Genomic DNA, 24,112 nt, shown 5'->3' with positions numbered 1-24,112 from the left:
CCTTGTCGAAATAAAAGCCATTTCATTTTATGGCCTGCTTGATGTGATCCACAAGCCCCACTGTGAACATGGGAAACTGCCAAGTATGCTTCTGATTCACTTAGACATTTCAGCAACACTCCTTCTGCAGTCTTTTTAAACAAATCATTTCCCACAATCACGTAATTTAAAGCCCTATATTTGATCTTTCGAGCCACGTTGCCTATTGGATTTTCCAAATATTCAATAATGGACTTTCTCCAATCATTATCTAACATATTGTCAATGGCCAAAATTTGAATTTTTTCCTGGAGATCATTCATGCTTTCATCTTCATTATTTTGTGGTATACTTGCCCCCACAAGTTTTGGCATTGGCAATTTAGTGCTTAATGGCTCTGGTAACACCAGTTTATCTTTTATTTCGATCAACTGAGTTAACTTTTCCTTCGACATTTTGTACCCTGAAGCTATTTGGGCTAAATCATTTGCTTCTTGGTTTTCTTGTCGAGGTATATGCTCAATGTTAATATAATCGAAATGATTCAGAAGAGAACTTGCTATAACAAAATATTTCGCTAAGTGTTCATTAACACATTTGTATTCTTGTGTTAATTGCCTCAACACTAATTCTGAATCACCCCTTATGTTAACATTTCTTGCCCCGAGGCTAATTAAAATTTCAAGGCCTGTAATTAGAGCTTCATACTCAGCCTCATTATTAGAACAAAGCCCTTTGATTTTATATTTGAACTTAGTTGGAACTTTATTGGGGGATATTATTAAAACTCCAATTCCAGTTCCATGTTTGTGTTTCGATCCATCGAAATACAAAATCCAAGGCTCTGTATCGACATAGTCTTGCGGCATCTCGATTACTGAGTGATCTACAATAAAATCTGCCACAATTTGACCCTTAATAGATTTCAAAGGCTTGTACGTTAAAGAATATTCTGTTAATGCTAAAGCCCATTTTCCAATTCTACTGTGTAAAATAGGTTTTGACAACATGTGCTTAATAATATCATAATGAGAATACACATAAACATCAACAGGCTTTATATATTGCTTAAGTTTTGCACAAGAGAAATACAAACAAAGACAAAGTTTTTCTATGGCAGTATATCTAGTTTCTGCATCATTTAGTACACGACTAAGATAATAAATTGCATGCTCTACGCCATCATCATCTTCCTGAGCCAACATGCTACCAATGGTCTTGTCAGACGCAGCAATATACAACTTCATAGTCTTGTTTCGACTAGGAGGCATTAACACGGGAGGCTTGATCAGATATTCTTTAATTTCATCGAAAGCCTTTTGATGCTCTTCATTCCATTTGAATGGTTCATCTTTCTTGAGTCGAAGTAATGGCGAAAAAATTTGAGCTTTGCCACTTAGATTCGAAATGAATCGCCTCAAGAAGTTGATTTTTCCTAGCAAAGACTGAAGCTGTTTTTTGGTCGAAGGAGGCTTCGTCTCAAGAATAGCCTTTGTCTTGTTTTGATTTATCTCAATGCCTTTTTTATGCACCACAAAACCAAGGAAATCTCCTGCACGCACACAAAAAGCACACTTTAATGGATTCATTTTTAATCCATATTTCCTCATTCGTTCGAAAGATTGCCTAAGGTAATCCAAATGGCTATCTTCTGAAGAGGATTTGATGATTATATCATCAATATAAACTTGCATAAATGTGTCAATAAAATCATGAAACATGGAATTCATGGCCCTTTGATAAGTGGCCCCAGCATTTTTCAACCCAAAGGGCATAACCACCCATTCATAAGTGCCTAAAGCACCAGGGCATCGAAATGCTGTTTTTGACACATCATCTTCAGCAATAAATATTTGGTTATAACCAGAATAACCATCTAACATGCTTAAAAATTCGAAACCAGCTGCTGAATCTACCAACATTTCTGCTACTGGCATAGCATATTCATCTTTAGGTGTAGCATTGTTTAAATCCCTAAAATCTATGCATACTCTTAGAGTTCCATTCTTTTTAATGACAGGGACTATATTTGCTAACCATTCGACATACCTGGCAGACCTGATGAATTTACACCTCAGCAGCCTTTCGATCTCTTCCTTAATTTTGGACATGATTTCTGGTGCGAATCTTCTTGGTAGTTGTTTTACTGGTCTTTTTCCTTCCTTAATAGGTAATTTCATTTCGACCATTTCTCTGCTTAACCCAGGCATTTCGTGGTAATTCCAAGCAAAACAGTCTTAAATTCTTAAGAAGAGGTACCAGCTTTTCTTTTAGACTTGAGGTGATATTGGCACTGATATAGGTTGGTCTTTTTATCGAGCCATCTCCAATGTCGATCTCCTCCAAAGGATCTTGAGCCTGCATCTTTGGCACCTCACTTATGGGATTTTTCTCAAACCCAGCGGCTCATCGTCATAAATGCAATCCAGTCTTCGATCCTTTGTTTCTTTGTTTTCATGATCTTCGATCCTGGCTTCAACTGCCATAATTTTGTTGAGATTCCAGCCTCAAAGGCCGTATTTAGTTTATTTTCGGCCATATAAGCCGTAATTCTGGCCCATGCAGTGGCCTCAGTCATATTAATCTTCATGTATATTCCACCCAGTTGGTGGAATGACTCCATCTTCAGAGGGAACAGCATCAATTTCCTCCCTCTCCCATATAAACCCATAGGTAGGATGGAGTTTGACAGAGTGGATAACATTGTCACTTGATTCGACAACAGCCTCCTTGTCACCACAAGGTGCTATGTTAGCCAACTTTTTCTGATGGAGAAAAGGTGGTTCCAGAACCACATGGTGACGCCGAACAAACAGAAGCCTGGGAATCAGAGGTGATGATCCCTTTCGCAGTGGAAAGAACAGTTTACGCTTTCGGTGGACCCCTGCCAGACCAAGAATCACTTTCGAGTGCAATGAACAAGGTATTTCCCTGCTACCCAACTTGCGAACCTAGGATTTTTGATAGTGAGCCTTACAACTTTAATTGTTTAAGCAAACCCCACAAACTCTTTCGATCCGCCCCGTCAATAGCCCATAGGGATTACCTACCTTGGCTTGATCGAGTCGAACAAGCGTATGAGGATTTCTGGAAGACATATGGCATCTTTGATTTGATACAATTCTCTCGATCTGGTCCTGAAATATCGACCAGAAATGCTGATAGCAGCTATGCACTTTTTCGAGTCTTTCTACCAACACCTTTCAATTTAAATGTGGTATGATGACCCCCATCTCTTAGATGTAGCCGCCCTCACAGGCCTTAGGCCTAGCGGAGAAACTTATGACCCCACTAATCTAGTGACAATATCAAGGCTAGTATATAAGGAGAATACCTTTTCCAAATATATAGCTGAACACAAAGGACCCGTCGAAGAGGAGGTTTCTGATGAAGAGCACGTAGCCTTCTTAACCCTGTGGCTATCTCACTATGTTTTTTGCACGAAATCCTTGCAAGTAGCCAAAAGATTATTCCAATGGCATTACAAATTCATGAAGGTCAGAACTTTGGATTTGGACGCCTCTTGTTAGCAGTGCTATACGAATCGTTTGGTGAGGCATGCGATGATCTGAAGAAGTCGAAGGATGGGTCTTCCTTCTTAGTATCTGGGCCTATGTGGCTTTCTCCAGTTGTGGCTTAATGCCACCTTCGAACAAGAAAATGGGATTAATAATCCCACAAGATTATGCTGAAGAAGTTTGCAAATCGCTCGATCGAAGGCCAGAGAGCACTTCGATTAACCCCAAGACCTTAATTCAAAACTCACAAAAGCTGTTCCTAAAGTACATGAGGATTTTTCTGAGCTTTGACAAGTTTCTTCCCCAACTGCTCCATTCATTAGTCGAGAGGTTGGCCCGGCCTGGTTCACTGACTATTTTCCTGCTGTCGATCCGGACAATGAAGAAGAAGTGAACGAAATATGGTCATTTTACTTGAATCCACAGATCCTGTTCTTGTCGTACAGGTGTTCAATCGAACTATTTAGGCCTGGTTGGATACCAGCCTAATTTGGTTTCAAGACAATTTGGCCTCTCGCAAATCCGTCCTAAAAGCTTGTTCGAATCCTCGAGACGTCATAAGAGGGGCCAATCTTTCGGAAAAGACTTTCAAGAAGTTTTTGAAGATTTCTCTTGATGAAAACTATAACCTGCACCTTTTGAGTTCAACCATTCCCACTTCTGCACCATGGGGTTTGTTACCTGGTGGGAGAAATATTATTCGACCCGTTCAGTTGGAGACACTACTATCATGATCTCCAGATTGAGAGTGGTTTTATACAACCAACGGTCGAGAATATCCGCTCAAACCTTCAGGCTCGAGGTATTAAATTACTTTTGACTTTCTAAATTGATATGTATTTTTTGCCTTTTCTAATATTCTTATTTTCAGGCAAAACAATCATGACGAAGAAAAGTGCTGAAACGTCTCGAGCTGATGTGAGACCCAAGAAACCCACCGGGGTGAAGATCCAAGAAGGGAAACAAGAAGAGAAGGTAACTCTTCTGAACTTATCTTTTACTCTTAACGTCTTGCCTCATATTTCTTTATTTTTCAGAGTCAAAAGAAAGATGATAGCATTGATACTACCACGACTTCAAAACGCTCGAAGCATGCGGTCGTCGAATTAGACGAAGAGTAAGATGCAAGTTTTATTTCTAATGTCAATATTATAGCTTTCTTTCAAGTCTATATTCTGACAATTCTTTACCCTCGTAATGCAGGAAGAAAAGGAAAGACCTCTTATAAGAAAAGAGAAAGTTACCTGCGACTTCGACCAAGTCTGCTGAACAAACAGAGGCAGGCAATTCCCAGGCTCAAATGCCTAAAAAGAAAAAGAAAGTAAAGCAGTCGAGCCTGAACCTTCTGTGGCTGTTGAGGGTGGTGAACCAATCAAGAAGAAAAAGAAAAAGACCAAGCCTTCAAAAGAACAAGGTGACAATCAACCTGTTGACGTCCAACCACCTTCGACCGATATTGACGGCACTGAAGTAGAGGCTACTCCTTCTGTTGCTGAGATGGGCAACCCTGTCGATCAACCGGACTCACACAAGAACAACCTGCGTCGAGGTATCATCCTCTTAATGTGTTTTAATCATAGCTTATACGAAACTATTTGTTAACCTTTTTCCATGATAAATTCGAATCAGGTACAACAAAATGTTTCTGTAGAAGAAATACCCTCACATGCTCGAACATCTCCCACTCCTGAGACGGATGCAGTGAATGTTGAAGAACAGGGTGAAGGTCAAGGCATTGGATCCAGCAGTCCTCATGGATCGAGTCAAAAAGTTCATCCGAAGAAACTTTTCCGATGAAGAGGCCATAGAAGAGGCTGAAGCTGGAGGTTCGGACATTTACCGGCGTCTTCGACATCTAAGCTTCCGCTAGCATAGGGATCGCAGAAGATACATTCTTCAAATGCAAGACGAAGACCCTGCTGCAGCCCTTCGACTCCTGCTGACCACAAGTCAAGCCGACATCTCAAGTGAAAAGATTCCTGGTGCTTCGTCCTCATCTGATGCCGAAATAAACTCTTCAGTACGCCAAGATTCTCTGCTCTTGAAGTTATCCATGGAATACGCACGGGAAGATGTGCTTAAATCATTGAAGAGAACCCCTCTGCTGCCTTTGGGCACCTGAACTTTTTGAAGAAATTGCACAACCCCCTTACCTCTGATGAGATTCTAGGCAAAGTTATCCAAATCGAGGCCATCATTGACCAATTTGCAAGTACTGCTGTGCAGAAAAAACGCGAAATGGCGCCAGACTGGATGCCAGAAACAGGCACATATCCTTCTGCTCGAAAAAGCCCGAGCTGCTCAACATGAAGTCGAACGTCTCACCAAAGAGGCGAAAGAAGGATCTTCTGAGATCAAGCCTGTGATGATAACATCTCCTCCTGGGAGGCAACTATTACGGATTTGCTGTCTCAGGTCGATGATCTAAGGCAAAAAATTGTGACGGAGCAGGCCAAACGCAAGGAACTCCAGGAGAAGGCCGCTAATTCGATTCAGAAGCTGGTTGCTGAAAAAGGGAGGGAAGGCCTGAAGGCCTTTAGCGCATCTCAAGCTATAGCAGATGAGGCGAGAGTTATGGAGAGTGCTGACCAGGTCTTAACTAAAGAGATGGCCACCTTGAAGAAACTATATGAGGACTTGGTCATGCATTAGTAGAACTTATAATTTTCTTTATTTCGAATTCTGTATTTCGATTCTACTTTTTGATGTAATATTGACAAATGCCCTTTTGTGGCAATTACTGTTTATTGCCATTTTTATGTTTCCAGTATTTTTCTTATTCTATGCTTATTTTAACTTCGAGCAGTGTTGGTTTATTATTTTTTCAAATACTTACCATTATGCTCAAAGTACGTTTCTGAGGGGTTAACTCTTCTAATCATAAGCACCATTCGAATAGATCTGAATTATTTTAAACGGTCCTTCCCAATTTGGGGACCATTTGCCCAAGGCTCGATCCTTACTATCCATGGGCAGGATAACCTTCCAAACTAAATCTCCATATTAAAGTTTTTGACTTTACTTTCTTATTATAAGCTTTAGCAACTCTTTCTTTTTGTTTAGTCAAAACTTCTAATGCTCTCAATCTCTCCTCATCTAAATCAACCAACTCATCTGACATCATTTTCCAATAATGGTCGATTGGAATTCCATTTGTTTTGTACCCTGGCTGATTGCAAATGTATTTCGACCGGAAGTACAGCATCATGCCCATAAGTCAGTCGAAATGGGGTAGTATTAGTTGATTCCTTAGGAGAATTTCTACATGCCCATAAAAACTTGATCTAACGTTTTATTCCAATTTCTTGGCTTTTGGGCAATGTGTTTTTTAATCAGTTAATTACAATCTTATTGGCTGCTTCGACCTGACCATTTGCTTGCGCGTAATATGGTGTTGAGGTTAATAATCGAAAGCTCAGTTTTTTGGGCAAATTCTTTCATTTTTCGTCCAGTAAAAACTGAACCTTGATCAGTGGTAATTGTTTCAGGAATACCATACCTATAAATAATATGATTTTGAATGAAACTAATTACTGCTTCCTGATCAACATTTGGCAAAGGGACTGCTTCGATCCATTTTGAAAAGTAATCGATACCAACTATAATATAACGCTGGTTCTTAGAAGAAAGCAGGCTTGATTTCACCAATTAAGTCCAAAGCCCATCCTCTGAAAGGCCAAGGTTTGATTATGGAGTGTAACTCATTAGCAGGTACATGCTGTATCCCTGCATTGCTTTTGGCATTCCTGACAGCCTTTAGCAAATTCTATGCAGTCTTTTTAACATCGAAGGCCAATACAAACCTTGTCGAAATAAAAGCCATTTCATTTTATGGCCTGCTTGATGTGATCCACAAGCCCCACTGTGAACACATGGGAAACTGCCAAGTATGCTTCTGATTCACTTAGACATTTCAGCAACACTCCTTCTGCAGTCTTTTTAAACAAAATCATTTCCCACAATCACGTAATTTAAAGCCCTATATTTGATCTTTCGAGCCACGTTGCCTATTGGATTTTCCAAATATTCAATAATGGACTTTCTCCAATCATTATCTAAATATAACATCTTAATGTAATGAGTTTAAAAATAAAGTAAACTCCTTCCATTGTCTAAGAGCTACATAATCACTAAATCATCTACTACTTCTAATTAATATTTCTAACTACACTCCATTCTAAACCCAACTATCAATTATCATCCAATAACTAACTATCTTTCAATTTTCCTAAAATACTAACAGTTTATATTGCATTTGTTTACTTTGTAGTTGCAAAATTTTCCGAAGTATCAAAAGACCAGTAGTTTTCTTTAAATGCCAACTTCATATCATTATACATGTGCGGATGTGTCACTTCTTTTTTTGTTTTAAAAAAATCCTTCTGCTGTGAAACGACAAATGATCATCATTAACTGAAAAGTACTTGATTAGGACTCAAACCTCATGCAATGCTTGAATTGTATAGATTATAATATGCACATATCAGGTGCTAAAGTTAAAAAATATAGGTCTACCATATAGAAAATAATCATGCTGAAATTGTTGGTAATAGTTGCAACTTCCTGTGCCACTGAATTAGCATCTATTACATCGATGTTTTTCATGTTAGCGCAGTATTACATTTAGGATAATAAGTTCTTGAAGAGTGAAGACTGTATTCATAACCAAACATAAAGCACAGCAGCACACCATAGAATTTTTTAAAAAATAAAGACATGCAATTTTGCTCTTTCCCCCAAAACGTTAAAGATTAACATTGATTAAGACATGAATTAAATAAATTATCTTATGTCACATCACTAAATTTGAGTTATATTAAATTAATTTCTTATTGATCAACGCTTTTTAAATTTGATGGAAGGATCAAAATTATGAATTTCACAAAATTGAAGAACTAAATGTTTCTATTTTAAAATAAGAAGACTAAAATTACAATTTAAAAAATAGAAAGACTAATTTATTTTAAAAAAATAAATTAAGCCTTCAAAATAATCATGCTGAAATTGTTGCAACTTCTGGTGCATTGATTAGGATCTATTATATCGAGGTCTTTCATGTTAGCACAGTATTACATTTAGGATATGTTTACGCTGAAATTTGGTAAACAATCGCTAGTCTAAGTTAATTGCTTGCGAGACCAACTAGTGAATCTCAGGAGCATGCCATTTGTATGTTCGCTTTAAACGTAAAGCTTTTGATGTTCATCGTTGCAACGAACATTCATTGGTTTTGAGGTTTGCAGAAAGTAAAAATTCTTTGGAAAGAATCGAAATGCTGGAAGTAACTTGACAAGGGAAAGGTAAATTACAGAATTTAAAGGACCAAACAAGTTCATTCGATCGAATGAGCCATTTAAAAGACAGGAATTATGTAAAATGAAACGTAAATTGCATTGCATTCGAAATGTAAAGTTTACAGGAACTTAAAATGGTTTCACAAACATACATTCTCCTTGCGTACTCGTTTCTCTCTAACGCTGGGTACTTTGAGTGTATAAGGATTTGTATATATGATTTGCGACCCCGAAATCTGACTAAAAACTGCTATATATAGACATTCGAAAATAAACTGCCCTAACGGTCGAACACTATCCTAATGCCAAGTGTCCTGCTACGTACACCTTACATGCACATAACTGCTCCTTAGAACGGTTATCCTCATTGCTCGAAGTCGAACTGATTTTGTGAAGTTTTGTCAGAAATTGTGCTAAGTCCAGAAATCTTGCTGCCTTGACTTCGACTCGACCATACGCCAACTCGAATCGCCCAATGGTTCGAAGCCCTTTTTCTTGTCTTAGCCTTGTACTTCGTAATACTTCCTTGAGCCTGGGAATCCCTTTCAAAACCTCTTCTCTCTTTCGATTCGAACAAGTCCTGACAAGATTCTTGCTCTTTAATACGCTTCGAAACTCGAGACGACATCTAATGCGTATTTAGAGCATATTTTAGCTCATCAAAAATATGGGCTAACAAATTGCCCCCAAAAAATGTCTGGCTTCGATTCGAGATCGAAGGAAGATGAGAAGTTGACATTTTTTTTTTCTCTCTTCTACCAGTTTTCCTGAAACGGCGTCATGATCGCACGTTCACTGTGTAACCGTTGCCTCGATCTCCCACTACCCATCATTAATTCCACTTTTCTAGGCAAAGTGGGACACGTGTCATGCTGGGGAATCGGAAGGGAAATCTGATGTGATTGATTTTTGACCATTGATTATTATATTGTTTTTTCCCCTTTTAAAAATGAAACTCCATAAATAGCGCCAGAAAACTCCAGAAAACCCTTCAGCTTCTCTGCTTCCAAAACCCTTCTTCTTCTTGTTGTATCTCCGGCGAAACCTTTTCATTTTCAGACATCAACTTACTACTCCTTTCATCATCAACCTCACCGTGTCTCTGAGCTTTGCCATTGTTCTCCGTGAGTCCAAGCTTTTACTCACTGATTCCATCAGTTACCAAACCCTTCGTAAGAATCATCCTCTTTCAAATTTCTTACGATGTCGCAAGAACAATCAGTTCCGTTGCTGGGAAGTGGCACCACTTTACAGTCAGGACTGATGGAGAAAAGGTGGTTCCAGAACCACATGGTGACGCCGAACAAACAGAAGCCTGGGAATCAGAGGTGATGATCCTTTCGCAGTGGAAAGAACAGTTTACGCTTTCGGTGGACCCCTGCCAGACCAAGAATCACTTTCGAGTGCAATGAACAGGTATTTCCCTGCTACCCAACTTGCGAACCTAGGATTTTTGATAGTGAGCCTTACAACTTTAATTGTTTAAGCAAACCCCACAAACTCTTTCGATCCGCCCCGTCAATAGCCCATAGGGATTACCTACCTTGGCTTGATCGAGTCGAACAAGCGTATGAGGATTTCTGGAAGACATATGGCATCTTTGATTTGATACAATTCTCTCGATCTGGTCCTGAATATCGACCAGAAATGCTGATAGCAGCTATGCACTTTTTCGAGTCTTCTACCAACACCTTTCAATTTAAATGTGGTATGATGACCCCCACTCTCTTAGATGTAGCCGCCCTCACAGGCCTTAGGCCTAGCGGAGAAACTTATGACCCCACTAATTCTAGTGACAATATCAAGCTAGTATATAAGGAGAATACCTTTTCCAAATATATAGCTGAACACAAAGGACCCGTCGAAGAGGAGGTTTCTGATGAAGAGCACGTAGCCTTCTTAACCCTGTGGCTATCTCACTATGTTTTTTGCACGAAATCCTTGCAAGTAGCCAAAAGATTTATTCCAATGGCATTACAAATTCATGAAGGTCAGAACTTTGGATTTGGACGCCTCTTGTTAGCAGTGCTATACGAATCGCTTGGTGAGGCATGCGATGATCTGAAGAAGTCGAAGGATGGGTCTTCCTTCTTAGTATCTGGGCCTATGTGGCTTCTCCAGTTGTGGCTTAATGCCACCTTCGAACAAGAAATGGGATTAATAATCCCACAAGATTATGCTGAAGAAGTTGCAAATCGCTCGATCGAAGGCCAGAGAGCACTTCGATTAACCCCCAAGACCTTAATTCAAAACTCACAAAAGCTGTTCCTAAAGTACATGAGGATTTTTCTGAGCTTTGACAAGTTTCTTCCCCAACATGCTCCATTCATTAGTCGAGAGGTTGGCCCGGCCTGGTTCACTGACTATTTTCCTGCTGTCGATCCGGACAATGAAGAAGAAGTGAACGAAATATGGTCATTTTACTTGAATCCACAGATCCTGTCTTGTCGTACAGGTGTTCAATCGAACTATTTAGGCCTGGTTGGATACCAGCCTAATTTGGTTTCAAGACAATTTGGCCTCTCGCAAATCCGTCCTAAAAGCTTGTTCGAAGATCCTCGAGACGTCATAAGAGGGGCCAATCTTTCGGAAAAGACTTTCAAGAAGTTTTTGAAGATTTCTCTTGATGAAAACTATAACCTGCATCCTTTTGAGTTCAACCATTCCCACTTCTGCACCATGGGGTTTGTTACCTGGTGGGAGAAATATTATTCGACCCGTTCAGTTGGAGACACTACTATCATGATCTCCAGACTTGAGAGTGGTTTTATACAACAACGGTCGAGAATATCCGCTCAAACCTTCAGGCTCGAGGTATTAAATTACTTTTGACTTTCTAAATTGATATGTATTTTTGCCTTTTCTAATATTCTTATTTTCAGGCAAAACAATCATGACGAAGAAAAGTGCTGAAACGTCTCGAGCTGATGTGAGACCCAAGAAACCCACCGGGGTGAAGATCCAAGAAGGGAAACAAGAAGAGAAGGTAACTCTTCTGAACTTATCTTTTACTCTTAACGTCTTGCCTCATATTTCTTTATTTTTTCAGAGTCAAAAGAAAGATGATAGCATTGATACTACCACGACTTCAAAACGCTCGAAGCATGCGGTCGTCGAATTAGACGAAGAGTAAGATGCAAGTTTTATTTCTAATGTCAATATTATAGCTTTCTTTCAAGTCTATATTCTGACAATTCTTTACCCTCGTAATGCAGGAAGAAAAGGAAAGACCTCTTATAAGAAAAAGAAAGTTACCTGCGACTTCGACCAAGTCTGCTGAACAAACAGAGGCAGGCAATTCCCAGGCTCAAATGCCTAAAAAGAAAAAGAAAGTAAAGCAGGTCGAGCCTGAACCTTCTGTGGCTGTTGAGGGTGGTGAACCAATCAAGAAGAAAAAGAAAAAGACCAAGCCTTCAAAAGAACAAGGTGACAATCAACCTGTTGACGTCCAACCACCTTCGACCGATATTGACGGCACTGAAGTAGAGGCTACTCCTTCTGTTGCTGAGATGGGCAACCCTGTCGATCAACCGGACTCACCACAAGAACAACCTGCCGTCGAGGTATCATCCTCTTAATGTGTTTTAAATCATAGCTTATACGAAACTATTTGTTAACCTTTTTCCATGATAATTCGAATCAGGTACAACAAAATGTTTCTGTAGAAGAAATACCCTCACATGCTCGAACATCTCCCACTCCTGAGACGGATGCAGTGAATGTTGAAGAACAGGGTGAAGGTCAAGGCATTGGATCCAGCAGTCCTCATGGATCGAGTCAAAAAAGTTCATCCGAAGAAAACTTTTCCGATGAAGAGGCCATAGAAGAGGCTGAAGCTGGAGGTTCGGACATTTACCCGGCGTCTTCGACATCTAAGCTTTCCGCTAGCATAGGGATCGCAGAAGATACATTCATTCAAATGCAAGACGAAGACCCTGCTGCAGCCCTTCGACTCCTGCTGACCACAAGTCAAGCCGACATCTCAAGTGAAAAGATTCCTGGTGCTTCGTCCTCATCTGATGCCGAAATAAACTCTTCAGTACGCCAAGATTCTCTGCTCTTGAAGTTATCCATGGAATACGCACGGGAAGATGTGCTTAAATCCATTGAAGAGAACCCCTCTGCTGCCTTTGGGCACCTGAACTTTTTGAAGAAATTGCACAACCCCCTTACCTCTGATGAGATTCTAGGCAAAGTTATCCAAATCGAGGCCATCATTGACCAATTTGCAAGTACTGTGCAGAAAAAACGCGAAAATGGCGCCAGACTGGATGCCCAGAAACAGGCACATATCCTTCTGCTCGAAAAAGCCCGAGCTGCTCAACATGAAGTCGAACGTCTCACCAAAGAGGCGAAAGAAGGATCTTCTGAGATCAAAGCCTGTGATGATAACATCTCCTCCTGGGAGGCAACTATTACGGATTTGCTGTCTCAGGTCGATGATCTAAGGCAAAAAATTGTGACGGAGCAGGCCAAACGCAAGGAACTCCAGGAGAAGGCCGCTAATTCGATTCAGAAGCTGGTTGCTGAAAAAGGGAGGGAAGGCCTGAAGGCCTTTAGCGCATCTCAAGCTATAGCAGATGAGGCGAGAGTTATGGAGAGTGCTGACCAGGTCTTAACTAAAGAGATGGCCACCTTGAAGAAACTATATGAGGACTTGGTCATGCATTAGTAGAACTTATAATTTCTTTATTTCGAATTCTGTATTTCGATTCTACTTTTTGATGTAATATTGACAAATGCCCTTTTGTGGCAATTTACTGTTATTGCCATTTTTATGTTTCCAGTATTTTTCTTATTCTATGCTTATTTTAACTTCGAGCAGTGTTGGTTTATATTTTTTCAAATACTTACCATTTATGCTCAAAGTACGTTTCTGAGGGGTTAACTCTTCTAACTCATAAGCACCATTCGAATAGATCTGAATTATTTTAAACGGTCCTTCCCAATTTGGGGACCATTTGCCCAAGGCTCGATCCTTACTATCCATGGGCAGGATAACCTTCCAAACTAAATCTCCAATATTAAAAGTTTTTGACTTTACTTTCTTATTATAAGCTTTAGCAACTCTTTCTTTTTGTTTAGTCAAAACTTCTAATGCTCTCAATCTCTCCTCATCTAAATCAACCAACTCATCTGACATCATTTTCCAATAATGGTCGATTGGAATGTCCATTTGTTTTTGTACCCTGGCTGATTGCAAATGTATTTCGACCGGAAGTACAGCATCATGCCCATAAGTCAGTCGAAATGGGGTAGTATTAGTTGATTCCTTAGGAGAATTTCTACATGCCCATAAAACTTGATCTAACGTTTTATTCCAATTTCTTGGCTTTTGGGCAATGTGTTTTTTAATCAAGTTAATTACAATCTTATTGGCTGCTTCGACCTGACCATTTGCTTGCGCGTAATATGGTGTTGAGGTTAATAATCGAAAGCTAGTTTTTTGGGCAAATTCTTTCATTTTTCGTCCAGTAAAAACTGAACCTTGATCAGTGGTAATTGTTTCAGGAATACCATACCTATAAATAATATGATTTTGAATGAAACTAATTACTGCTTCCTGATCAACATTTGGCAAAGGGACTGCTTCGATCCATTTTGTAAAGTAATCGATACCAACTATAATATAACGCTGGTTCTTAGAAGAAGCAGGCTTGATTTCACCAATTAAGTCCAAAGCCCATCCTCTGAAAGGCCAAGGTTTGATTATGGAGTGTAACTCATTAGCAGGTACATGCTGTATCCCTGCATGCTTTTGGCATTCCTGACAGCCTTTAGCAAATTCTATGCAGTCTTTTAACATCGAAGGCCAATACAAACCTTGTCGAAATAAAAGCCATTTCATTTTATGGCCTGCTTGATGTGATCCACAAGCCCCACTGTGAACATGGGAAACTGCCAAGTATGCTTCTGATTCACTTAGACATTTCAGCAACACTCCTTCTGCAGTCTTTTTAAACAAATCATTTCCCACAATCACGTAATTTAAAGCCCTATATTTGATCTTTCGAGCCACGTTGCCTATTGGATTTTCCAAATATTCAATAATGGACTTTCTCCAATCATTATCTAACATATTGTCAATGGCCAAAATTTGAATTTTTTCCTGGAGATCATTCATGCTTTCATCTTCATTATTTTGTGGTATACTTGCCCCCACAAGTTTTGGCATTGGCAATTTAGTGCTTAATGGCTCTGGTAACACCAGTTTATCTTTTATTTCGATCAACTGAGTTAACTTTTCCTTCGACATTTTGTACCCTGAAGCTATTTGGGCTAAATCATTTGCTTCTTGGTTTTCTTGTCGAGGTATATGCTCAATGTTAATATAATCGAAATGATTCAGAAGAGAACTTGCTATAACAAAATATTTCGCTAAGTGTTCATTAACACATTTGTATTCTTGTGTTAATTGCCTCAACACTAATTCTGAATCACCCCTTATGTTAACATTTCTTGCCCCGAGGCTAATTAAAATTTCAAGGCCTGTAATTAGAGCTTCATACTCAGCCTCATTATTAGAACAAAGCCCTTTGATTTTATATTTGAACTTAGTTGGAACTTTATTGGGGGATATTATTAAAACTCCAATTCCAGTTCCATGTTTGTGTTTCGATCCATCGAAATACAAAATCCAAGGCTCTGTATCGACATAGTCTTGCGGCATCTCGATTACTGAGTGATCTACAATAAAATCTGCCACAATTTGACCCTTAATAGATTTCAAAGGCTTGTACGTTAAAGAATATTCTGTTAATGCTAAAGCCCATTTTCCAATTCTACTGTGTAAAATAGGTTTTGACAACATGTGCTTAATAATATCATAATGAGAATACACATAAACATCAACAGGCTTTATATATTGCTTAAGTTTTGCACAAGAGAAATACAAACAAAGACAAAGTTTTTCTATGGCAGTATATCTAGTTTCTGCATCATTTAGTACACGACTAAGATAATAAATTGCATGCTCTACGCCATCATCATCTTCCTGAGCCAACATGCTACCAATGGTCTTGTCAGACGCAGCAATATACAACTTCATAGTCTTGTTTCGACTAGGAGGCATTAACACGGGAGGCTTGATCAGATATTCTTTAATTTCATCGAAAGCCTTTTGATGCTCTTCATTCCATTTGAATGGTTCATCTTTCTTGAGTCGAAGTAATGGCGAAAAAATTTGAGCTTTGCCACTTAGATTCGAAATGAATCGCCTCAAGAAGTTGATTTTTCCTAGCAAAGACTGAAGCTGTTTTTTGGTCGAAGGAGGCTTCGTCTCAAGAATAGCCTTTGTCTTGTTTTGATTTATCTCAATGCCTTTTTTATGCACCACAAAACCAAGGAAATCTCCTGCACGCACACAAAAAGCACACTTTAATGGATTCATTTTTAATCCATATTTCCTCATTCGTTCGAAAGATTGCCTAAGGTAATCCAAATGGCTATCTTCTGAAGAGGATTTGATGATTATATCATCAATATAAACTTGCATAAATGTGTCAATAAAATCATGAAACATGGAATTCATGGCCCTTTGATAAGTGGCCCCAGCATTTTTCAACCCAAAGGGCATAACCACCCATTCATAAGTGCCTAAAGCACCAGGGCATCGAAATGCTGTTTTTGACACATCATCTTCAGCAATAAATATTTGGTTATAACCAGAATAACCATCTAACATGCTTAAAAATTCGAAACCAGCTGCTGAATCTACCAACATTTCTGCTACTGGCATAGCATATTCATCTTTAGGTGTAGCATTGTTTAAATCCCTAAAATCTATGCATACTCTTAGAGTTCCATTCTTTTTAATGACAGGGACTATATTTGCTAACCATTCGACATACCTGGCAGACCTGATGAATTTACACCTCAGCAGCCTTTCGATCTCTTCCTTAATTTTGGACATGATTTCTGGTGCGAATCTTCTTGGTAGTTGTTTTACTGGTCTTTTTCCTTCCTTAATAGGTAATTTCATTTCGACCATTTCTCTGCTTAACCCAGGCATTTCGTGGTAATTCCAAGCAAAACAGTCTTTAAATTCTTTAAGAAGAGGTACCAGCTTTTCTTTTAGACTTGAGGTGATATTGGCACTGATATAGGTTGGTCTTTTTATCGAGCCATCTCCAATGTCGATCTCCTCCAAAGGATCTTGAGCCTGCATCTTTGGCACCTCACTTATGGGATTTTTCTCAAAACCCAGCGGCTCATCGTCATAAATGCAATCCAGTCTTCGATCCTTTGTTTCTTTGTTTTCATGATCTTCGATCCTGGCTTCAACTGCCATATTTTGTTGAGATTCAGCCTCAAAGGCCGTATTTAGTTTATTTTCGGCCATATAAGCCGTAATTCTGGCCCATGCAGTGGCCTCAGTCATATTAATCTTCATGTATATTCCACCCAGTTGGTGGAATGACTCCATCTTCAGAGGGAACAGCATCAATTTCCTCCCTCTCCCATATAAACCCATAGGTAGGATGGAGTTTGACAGAGTGGATAACATTGTCACTTGATTCGACAACAGCCTCCTTGTCACCACAAGGTGCTATGTTAGCCAACTTTTTGTCAAAGGTTTGTGCAGTAACATTATCGACCTCTGACTTATAGAAGCTTTGATCCGCCTCTATATTTTCAACAATCCCATCCTCCCTCCAGATAATGAGCTTCTGGTGAAGGGTAGATGGCACAGCCCCAACTCCATGAATCCACTCCCTTCCTAATAGCAAGTTAAAATTAGCCTTAGACTGTATCACCAGGAAAAGAGTTGGTCGAACTATACTGCCTACAGCAACATCTACTTGAATGGCTCCCAAAGAATAGCCAGTTTTACCCTCATAATTCGAAAGCACAATGTTGTGGGCAGATAGATCAGTGTCATGTTTCCCGATCTTGTGGAGCATAGATCGAGGCATTAAGTTAACAGCCGCTCCTCCATCTATGAGCACTTTGTTGATTCCAACATTCTCAACTTTTGCTCTGATGAAAAGAGGTTTGAGATGACTTTTCATCTGAAAATCTGACTTTTCGAAATAAGCTAATTGCTCTTCCACACAGCCATTATTCATAACATAGTAACATACTGGCTTTGGGTCAGCCATATCAAAATGATCGAACTCGCTTTCGATCTCAGTAACTTCAGACTGGACATCATATTCAGATGGCAAGATAGATACCACACAAATGACATCAAAGTCTGGTTCAGAATCCAGTAGATCCTCATCCTCCATCTTATCTTCATCCACTGGAGGCAGGAGTCTCTCTTTTACTGGCCTCCTAGATACTTCTTTATACTGGCCCGTTTGCAGATTCTGTTGGGCCAATTTCTTCTAACGTTGGAACCTACGCCATTGGGTCCTCGTCATAGGATTCTTTCCTCTGTAATTGTTCCTATAAGAGTACTTATTAGCCTCTTGTGGGCCAATTTGCTTCGTTCCACTCGAACCACCTACTTCCATGATCCCTTTGTTGAACCTTATGAGTCCCTGGTGCATCCATTTTTCGACCGGAACTGAACCAGGAGGAGCGAAAGTATTCCTTCGACCAGACTTCTGATTAGTGTTCGACTGCACCATAACCCTTTTGCCTTTATCGAAACGTTGGTTCTGCTTTGCCCCCTTGTTAACAACTTGGTATTTCTTGAGGCCCTCAGTAGCCTCCCTATCACATACTGCACTGCAGCGAGGGCAGAGCATCACAATCTTGTTTTCGAGTTTGCATCTGTTCAAGAAATCAATTAAATCCTCCTCAGCCTGAGGATACACCACCTTCATTTGTTCGTTGTAATCCTCTTCAGATATGTCTTGAACTTGCACCTGAGACAACTCCATTGTTTCGACCATCATTATTTCTTGGGGTTCTGCATAGAGAGTTTCAGCAGCTTTGGATGTTTCAGCATTTGCTTGAGCAACCTTTGGTTTCTCACCAAATTTGAGCCTCCCTTCGTCGAGAGCCTTTTGAACCAAATCCCTGAAAAGAACACAACGTGAGGTTTTATGGCCAAGGAAATTATGAAATTTACAATAACCCCTTTTCTTCTGTTGTTTGATTGGGGGTACTCTCAAGCCCTTAGGAACAACAATTTGGCCATCTGTGACTAATAAATCAAATATTTCATCACATTTAGTTATGTCAAATGTATAAGTTTTGGACACAAATTTATCATTTTTAGGTTCAACAGGGTTTTTTCCATTGGAAGGTCTAAGAAGTTTACAAACATAAGGAGGTCCAGGTTTTAATTCTGCTAAATCAACCTCATTGTCTTCGATATCTTCATAAATAATATTGAACTCCTGGTCACTGTCATTGGTTTCGACATATGCAACCTTTTCCTTCTTGTGGAACTTAGAATTTCTAGCCTTTTCAGCCTTCAATCGTTCGAGTTGTCGAACTCTATCAGCCAATTGAGCCATATCCCTTAAATACTGGGTATCTAATTTCTTTCTAATCGAATAGTCTAGGCCACCAGCAGCCATTTCGACTAATTCATGTTCAGGGACTTGGGTGAAACACCTTGCCTTTAAGAGTCTGAATCTGTTCAAATAATCATCAATTGATTCAGGTGCCTTACGTCGAACGCTGGCTAACTCTTTAAGGCTTATCTTAGACTGTCCCATATAGAATTGCTCATGGAAAATCCTCTCCAATTGGTTCCAATTATGTATGGAATGAGGAGGAAGGGTTGTAAACCATGTAAAAGCATTTTTAGTCAAGGAATTAGGGAAAAATTTCATTCTTAAATTTTCATTATTAGCCAAATCCCCTGCCTCGACCAAATATCTAGCAATGTGTTCGACAGTGGACTCATTTGTCTCTCCTGCAAACTTAGTAAACTTAGGGATTTTCACACCCCTTGGTAATTCTGTCTGTAACACATACTCAGATAATGGAGACACAAAATTAGGCCTGTGTAAGCCTAAGTTCAAACCATTCTGCACCAAAATCGTTTCGACCATTTGAGCCAGGTTATTCTGCCTATCGAAACGGTTTTGTTGAATATTCCCTATTACTTCATCAGCATTTTGGTTCCTATTTACCAATACTATACCAGGGTTTGGTTCGACCTGTTGGGCTGGTGGCTCTATGCGTGCCAATGGTTGTGGTGCTTGAGCCATTTGCATCCCTGGATTGTTAGGCATCTGTATCTCTTGGACAGGCGCCTGTATTTGGATCTGTCGAATTGGTGGTTGCTGTATGGGTGGTGCCCCAAAAAAGTCAGCAATTCGACTTATTTGATTTGTTAACATTTGGTAACTGTCGTTTGTATTTTGAATTAAGGGGTTAATAACAGTTCCTATTTGTTGTGTTAACATGTTAACCATATCATGGTTACTTTCATCCATTTGTTGTCTGAGTGACAAAACGGATGTATTAGTTAAATGTTGAGGAATTACCCTACCTTGATTGCCCGCTACAGATCCTGATGGAGAGGACATATTAAGATTCTCTATATTTGGTTGAGAATTTTGCAACCCTGCCATCAAAGATGTAGGCATGCCATATAGAGGGTTTTGAGGCGGTCGAAAGGTAATCAGAAGTTTGGTCGAAGGAATACTTTCGCTCCTCCTGGTTCAGTTCCGGTCGAAAAATGGATGCACCAGGGACTCATAAGGTTTAACAAAGGGGCCATGGAAGTAGGTGGTTCGAGTGGAACGAAGCAAATTGGCCCACAGGAGGCTAATAGGTACTCTTATAGGAACAATTACAAAGGAAAGAATCCTATGACGAGGACCCAATGGCGCAGGTTCCAGCGTCAGAAGAAATTGGCCCAACAGAATCTGCAAACGGGCCAGTATAAAGAAGTGTCTAGGAGGCCAGTAAAGGAGAGACTCCTGCCTCCGATGGATGAAGATAAGATGGAAGATGAGGATCTACTGGATTCTGAACCAGACTTTGATGTCATCTGTGTGGTATCTATCTTGCCATCTGAATACGACGTACAGTCTGAGGTTACTGAGATCGAAAGTGAGTTCGATCATTTTGATATGGCTGACCCAAAGCCAGTGTGCTACTATGTTATGAATAATGGCTGTGTGGAAGAACAATTAGCTTATTTCGAAAAGCCAGATTTTCAGATGAAAAGTCATCTCAAACCTCTTTTCATCAGGGTAAAGGTTGAGAATATTGGAATCAACAAAGTGCTAATAGATGGAGGAGCGGCTGTCAACTTAATGCCTCGATCTATGCTCTACAAGATCGGGAAACATGACACTGATCTATCTGCTCACAACATTGTGCTCTCTAATTATGAGGGCAAAACTGGCTATTCATTGGGAGCCATTCAAGTAGATGTTGCTGTAGGCAGTATAGTTCGACCAACTCTGTTCCTGGTGATACAGTCTAAGGCTAATTTTAACTTGCTATTAGGAAGGGAATGGATTCATGGAGTTGGGGCTGTGCCATCTACCCTCCACCAGAAACTCATTATTTGGAGGGAGGATGGGATTGTTGAAAATATAGAGGCAGATCAAAGCTTCTATAAGTCAGAGGTTGATAGTGTTACTGCACAAACCTTTGACAAAAAGTTGGCTAACATAGCACCTTGTGGTAACAAGGAGGCTGTTGTCGAATCAAGTGACAATGTTATCCACTCTGTCAAACTCCATCCTACCTATGGGTTTATATGGGAGAGGGAGGAAATTGATGCTGTTCCCTCCGAAGATGGAGTCATTCCACCAACTGGGTGGAATATATATGAAGATTAATATGACTGAGGCCACTGCATGGGCCAGAATTACGGCTTATATGGCCGAAAATAGACTAAATACGGCCTTTGAGGCTGAATCTCAACAAAATATGGCAGTTGAAGCCAAGATCGAAGATCATGAAAACAAAGAAACAAAGGATCGAAGACTGGATTGTATTTATGATGATGAGCCGCTGGGTTTTGAGAAAAATCCCATAAGTGAGGTGCCAAAGATGCAGGCTCAAGATCCTTTGGAGGAAATCGACATTGGAGATGGCTCGATAAAAAGGCCAACCTATATCAGTGCCAATATCACCTCAAGTCTGAAAGAAAAGCTGGTGCCTCTTCTTAGAGAATTTAAAGACTGTTTTGCTTGGGATTACCACGAAATGCCTGGGTTAAGCAGAGAAATGGTCGAAATGAAATTACCTATTAAGGAAGGAAAAAGACCAGTAAAACAACTACCAAGAAGATTCGCACCAGAAATCATGTCCAAAATTAAGGAAGAGATCGAAAGGCTGCTGAGGTGTAAATTCATCAGGTCTGCCAGGTATGTCGAATGGTTAGCAAATATAGTCCCTGTCATTAAAAAGAATGGAACTCTAAGAGTATGCATAGATTTTAGGGATTTAAACAATGCTACACCTAAAGATGAATATGCTATGCCAGTAGCAGAAATGTTGGTAGATTCAGCAGCTGGTTTCGAATTTTTAAGTATGTTAGATGGTTATTCTGGTTATAACCAAATATTTATTGTTGAAAATGATGTGTCAAAAACAGCATTTCGATGCCCTGGTGCTTTAGGCACTTATGAATGGGTGGTTATGCCCTTTGGGTTGAAAAATGCTGGGGCCACTTATCAAAGGGCCATGAATTCCATGTTTCATGATTTTATTGACACATTTATGCAAGTTTATATTGATGATATAATCATCAAATCCTCTTCAGAAGATAGCCATTTGGATTACCTTAGGCAATCTTTCGAACGAATGAGGAAACATGGATTAAAAATGAATCCATTAAAGTGTGCTTTTTGTGTGCGTGCAGGAGATTTCCTTGGTTTTGTGGTGCATAAAAAAGGCATTGAGATAAATCAAAACAAGACAAAGGCTATTCTTGAGACGAAGCCTCCTTCGACCAAAAAACAGCTTCAGTCTTTGCTAGGAAAAATCAACTTCTTGAGGCGATTCATTTCGAATCTAAGTGGCAAAGCTCAAATTTTTTCGCCATTACTTCGACTCAAGAAAGATGAACCATTCAAATGGAATGAAGAGCATCAAAAGGCTTTCGATGAAATTAAAGAATATCTGATCAAGCCTCCCGTGTTAATGCCTCCTAGTCGAAACAAGACTATGAAGTTGTATATTGTTGCGTCTGACAAGACCATTGGTAGCATGTTGGCTCAGGAAGATGATGATGACGTAGAGCATGCAATTTATTATCTTAGTCGTGTACTAAATGATGCAGAAACTAGATATACGGCCATAGAAAAACTTTGTCTTTGTTTGTATTTCTCTTGTGCAAAACTTAAGCAATATATAAAGCCTGTTGATGTTTATGTGTATTCTCATTATGATATTATTAAGCACATGTTGTCAAAACCTATTTTACACAGTAGAATTGGAAAATGGGCTTTAGCATTAACAGAATATTCTTTAACGTACAAGCCTTTGAAATCTGTTAAGGGTCAAATTGTGGCTGATTTTATTGTAGATCACTCATTGATCGAAATGCCGCAAGACTATGTGGATACAGAGCCTTGGATTTTGTATTTCGATGGTTCGAAACACAAACATGGAACTGGAATTGGAGTTTTAATAATATCCCCCAATAAAGTTCCAACTAAATTCAAATATAAAATCAAAGGGCTTTGTTCTAATAATGAGGCTGAGTATGAGGCTCTAATTACAGGCCTTGAAATTTTAATTAGCCTGGGGGCAAGAAATGTTAACATAAGAGGTGATTCAGAATTAGTGTTGAGGCAATTAACACAAGAATACAAATGTGTTAATAAACACTTAGCAAAATATTTTGTGATAGCAAGTTCTCTTCTGAATCATTTCGATTACATTAACATTGAGCATATACCTCGACAAGAAAACCAAGAAGCAAATGATTTAGCCCAAATAGCTTCAGGGTACAAAATGTCGAAGGGAAAGTTAACTCAGTTGATCGAAATAAAAGATAAACTGGTGTTACCAGAGCCATTAAGCACTAAATTGCCAATGCCAAAACTTGTGGGGGCAAGTATACCACAAAATAATGAAGATGAAAGCATGGATGATTTCCAGGGAAAAATTCAAATTTTGGCCATTGACAATATGTTAGATAATGATTGGAGAAAGTCCATTGTTGAATATTTGGAAAATCCAATAGGCAATGTGGCTCGAAAGGTCAAATATAGGGCTTTAAATTACGTGGTTATGGGAAATGATTTGTTTAAAAAGACTGCAGAAGGAGTGTTGTTAAAATGTCTAAGTGAATCAGAAGCATACTTAGCAGTTTCCCATGTTCACAGTGGGGCTTGTGGATCACATCAAGCAGGCCATAAAATGAAATGGCTTTTATTTCGACAAGGTTTGTATTGGCCTTCGATGTTAAAAGACTGCATAGAATTTGCTAAAGGCTGTCAGGAA

The 24,112-nt window shown here is 39.4% G+C and overlaps 2 protein-coding genes and 1 long non-coding RNA gene across 3 annotated transcripts; 2 read left to right on the top strand and 1 right to left on the bottom strand.

Moving 5' to 3' along the window:
* The first annotated feature begins 4,240 nt into the window (after positions 1 to 4,240).
* On the top strand, positions 4,241 to 4,711 carry LOC114384525. Its single transcript, XR_003660710.1, has 3 exons — positions 4,241 to 4,299; positions 4,369 to 4,472; positions 4,535 to 4,711. It is a non-coding gene; the product is annotated as an uncharacterized LOC114384525 (long non-coding RNA).
* Positions 4,712 to 11,954: 7,243 nt separating this feature from the next.
* LOC114384460 lies at positions 11,955 to 13,589 on the top strand. Its single transcript, XM_028344129.1, has 2 exons — positions 11,955 to 12,354; positions 12,435 to 13,589. Exons 1-2 carry the CDS (start codon positions 12,001 to 12,003, stop codon positions 13,461 to 13,463), a joined length of 1,383 nt encoding a protein of 460 aa, XP_028199930.1. The 5' UTR covers positions 11,955 to 12,000; the 3' UTR covers positions 13,464 to 13,589.
* Positions 13,590 to 18,120: 4,531 nt separating this feature from the next.
* Positions 18,121 to 20,596, bottom strand: LOC114385274. The gene has a single exon (XM_028345290.1). It carries the CDS (start codon positions 20,284 to 20,286, stop codon positions 18,121 to 18,123), a length of 2,166 nt encoding a protein of 721 aa, XP_028201091.1. The 5' UTR covers positions 20,287 to 20,596.
* Between the last annotated feature and the right edge of the window lie 3,516 nt (positions 20,597 to 24,112).

Source organism: Glycine soja, chromosome 14 (assembly GCF_004193775.1).
Source record: "Glycine soja cultivar W05 chromosome 14, ASM419377v2, whole genome shotgun sequence".
Lineage (NCBI taxonomy): Eukaryota > Viridiplantae > Streptophyta > Magnoliopsida > Fabales > Fabaceae > Glycine > Glycine soja.
Note: the sequence above shows the minus strand (reverse complement) of the source record. Positions and strands in the feature narration are given on the sequence as shown.